Here is a 3,548-nt window from a genome sequence, read left to right as displayed (position 1 = left end):
GAGCTATCCTGCAAGTAACTTTGTTACATATAGAAAGAGCTTGAATCACACATTTTGCTGAAAAAATACGTTCAGTCCTCTTAAGCAATGCTCAAAACAACCTGTGGTGGACTGGATCTCTGGGTTAAGAAAGGCAGCAGGATAATACATGTAGTCTCAGGGAGGCAGGTAATTCACCTTCTCTTCCTGCCAACCCCAACCTAACCACCACCAACCTGCACAATCCACACACAGGGCACGGTGAGGGACCAAGCTTTCACGTTAGGTGTAATAGAAAAACATTCTTTACTCTGCAAGTGTCTTTACAAATATATATTTATATATTTAAGCCCATTTCAGGCCATAAAAGCCCATAAAAAACAACCAGTACCTTTTTGAACAAGAGAAACTGCAGGGCAGAAGCCTGAAGTGACAGACTCCCACACAGGGGCTGCTCTGGCTCTTCTCTGAAGGCCTTTAGTTAGCACATAAAACCATCTCAAAAATCCTTGGATGTGAAAGGAGGGGCACCACTCTTACCCCCACTTTCACCACTCCCTGTATGAGGTAAACTGGGATCACTTTTACATCATCACTTTAGAAAGGAGATGTTGTATCCTGAAGACCAGCTTTTCCAAAGAACATTTGTGAATGGGTTAAAAACGTAAGATGTGTGGATCCAACCATAATGTGCTGTTGTCTCAAAATAGAAGAAGTTGATACTAAAAAGCTATTCCAGATACATACAAGTACAAACACTAGAGCTGGTCAGAAAGATTCAGTTTCAACATTTTTTTTAAAAGCAGGGAAAATTTTCTGCAGTGTGTTTTTTTTTTTCATTTCCCCTCTCCTCACTTTTCTACCAGTTCCATAAACCCTTCGGAAAAAATCACGTGTCTGCTGTCAGAGTGCAAAGTCCATCCAAATCTCATGTTTCAGTTCACTATCTCTACACTTTACAAATCCTGATGGCAAACCAAAAGGTCTCAATTTAACTTAGCAAAAGTGATATCTAGAAAATATTCAACACCAAGAGGTCTTACAAAAAAACTTGAGACTACTAAGGCATTCTAAGGCACAGTGTTTTGGAAGAAGTGCTTTCTCCCTGTAGTGTTGCTTTATACACATCATGTGTGTGAGTCCAAGGGATGCAAGGAGCTGCAGGTGGATGCCAGGGCTTCTCCCAAGCAGGGAATTCCATCTTCTGCTGCTGTTTCAGACGTAGGCTCCCAACGCTGCGTGAAACTCAGTGAGACATTGCACCAGCTGCTGAAACTTGGGTCTCTCCTCAGGATCTAGGGCCCAGCAGCAGGCCATCACAGCAAACCTGCAACACAGAGGCACATGGAGCACAGGGAACAGTGTCAGCCAGGCAGCCACAGCCCCAGCCTGAAAGGCAAAGCGGCACCTGGCACTGGGAAACTGGCTGAGCAACCAGAGAGAGACAAGGAGCTCTGGATCTTGTGTTTCATAATGCTGAACAGCTCCTTCCAAGGATGGACATCTGGAATGATGAGCAAAGGGGCTGTCACCAGAGGTCCTGGCTTGATTTAGGATTTAAGCCATGGCAATCCAGGAAGGAGCAGTACAGAGTTCACTGGAAATCGCTCAACTGTTATAAAAGCATGGAATGGTTTGGGTGTGAAGGGACCTTAAAGATTACCCAGAGTCCCACCCTGCCAGGGCCAGGGACACCTTCCACTATCCCAGGCTGCTCCAAACCCTGTCCAGCCTGGCCTGGAACACTTCCAGGGATAAGGCAGCCACAGCTTCTCTGAGCAACCTGTGCCAGGACCTCACTGCCCTCACAGGGAGGAATTCCTTCCCAATATCCCATCTAACCCTGGCCCCTTGCAGGGAAGCCATTCCCCCTTGTCACTCTACCCTTTGTCCCAACTCCCTCTCCAGCTCTTCTGGAGCCTGTTTTGGCACTGGAAGGGGCTCTAAGTTCTCCCAGGTCCAGGCTGAACATTCCCAGAGCAGAGGGGCCTCCAGCCATCAGAATATCTCCATGGCCTCCTCCGGACTCACTCCATCAGCTCCACTTCCCTCTGATGCTGGGGTCCCCAGAGCCAGAGTTCCACGAGCAGTGTTCACCCCAGGCTTTGTCTGCCAGGCAGAACAAACAGGCAAGGAAAGGCAGCCCTGGCTCTGTCTTTGTGCAGCCTGGCTTAGCCCCCCAAGCAGAAAGCAGCACATTTCCCCTTCCCCAGCAGAGGCACTCACAGTTCATCGGGGCAGTTGATGGGCTGAGCTATTCGATAGCCATCCTTTAAATAAGCTGCCATCTCGAAGGGGTCGATGTCCACGTAGGGGGTCTGGCCCAGGGTCATCAGCTCCCACAGCGTCACCCCAAAGGCCCACTGCAAAGGAACAGTGCAAAGGAACATTAACACAACATGCTGAACCCCCAGAGCTCCTCCAGCCAGGCCACAAAGCCACCTGTGAGGAGGATTGCTGACCAAGACAATCACACACAGGAAGAAAGCTTTACATAAATGCTCTATATATAACCAAATTCAACATGTCTTGAACTGGGCTAAGGAAAAATCACAGCACTGGTGATAAATTGCCCAGAGCAGCTGTGGCTGCCCCATCATCCCTGGAAGTGTCCACGGTCAGGCTACATGGGGCTTGGAGCAACCTGGGATAGTAGAAGGTGTCCCTGCCATGGATCCAGATGGTCTTAAGGTTCCTCCCATCCCAAACCAACCTGTGATTCTATAAAGTCAAACTAAACTTAAAATCTTACTGCACTAAGATATCACTGCTTAGAAATCATGCATTTTTAAACATGAAATTACAGAACACCCAAATCTAAATTACTGAACACTAAATGATTATCTCCTATAAAACAGTTAGTTGTTTTTTTACATTTTACTTCTTTAAAATGCCTAGAAAATCCTCCAAAAAGTCTGCAAAATCCAAAGGATCAGAAATGAATTTATAATTTTTTATTCCAAATCATCAGTATATTTGGAGAGTGTGTTCAGGAATAGGACTCAGGAAAAAAAAAAAGAGATTTCATCTCAGTAAATCTGACAGCACAATCAGCATTCAACACATTCATTTGGCAACCCTTGCCAGAAGGAACTTGAAGTGATGAAAAATCCATCTATGAATCCACATACAAGCAGAATACAAGGAAAATGATTTATTATCTGGTATCCAGAGACCCAGGAGACCAAAGAGAGATGGGGTTGATACTGCATGCTCGTGACTCACTACCAAAGCTCCACATCATCATTCATTAAAAAGGGGCAGAATCATGCAAGGCTCACACAACTCTTGTTTTAATCAAGAGAAATCCCACTCACTGCCTTGACCCAAGCCTTAGGGAAGGGATATTTTCAGGTGGGAAGGGCAGAGCACAGATGTGGCCCTGCTCCAAACAGCCACCGAAGGAAATCAAGCCCCTTTTTAGCTGCAGTGGAGAAGAGTGCTGAGGGACGAGGGCTGATCATGAAGATGAAATAGAGAGTGATTCAAGCAAAACCACTCTGGGAATACAGCTGTTCTAATTCCATAGGTAGCTGTATAAAAATGGCATGAAGAGATGCAGAGTTTCA

The 3,548-nt window shown here is 46.1% G+C and overlaps 1 protein-coding gene across 2 annotated transcripts in view; it reads right to left on the bottom strand.

Annotated features, from left to right (window-relative positions):
• Positions 1 to 266: 266 nt before the first annotated feature.
• RYK (receptor like tyrosine kinase) overlaps positions 267 to 3,548 on the bottom strand; it is a 37,701-nt gene continuing 34,419 nt past the window's right edge. For both annotated transcript variants that reach the window (XM_031060342.1, XM_014308672.2), the window contains exons 13-14: positions 2,206 to 2,342; positions 267 to 1,306 (exon numbers count right to left, since the gene is read on the bottom strand). In XM_031060342.1, the coding sequence (XP_030916202.1) occupies positions 1,195 to 1,306; positions 2,206 to 2,342 (249 nt within the window). In that variant the 3' untranslated portion in view covers positions 267 to 1,194. The remainder of the gene's footprint in view (positions 1,307 to 2,205; positions 2,343 to 3,548) is intronic.

The sequence above is a fragment of the Geospiza fortis genome, unplaced genomic scaffold (assembly GCF_000277835.1).
Source record: "Geospiza fortis unplaced genomic scaffold, GeoFor_1.0 scaffold118, whole genome shotgun sequence".
NCBI classification, from domain to species: Eukaryota; Metazoa; Chordata; class Aves; order Passeriformes; family Thraupidae; genus Geospiza; species Geospiza fortis.
This window is presented reverse-complemented; position numbering and strand designations above follow the sequence as displayed.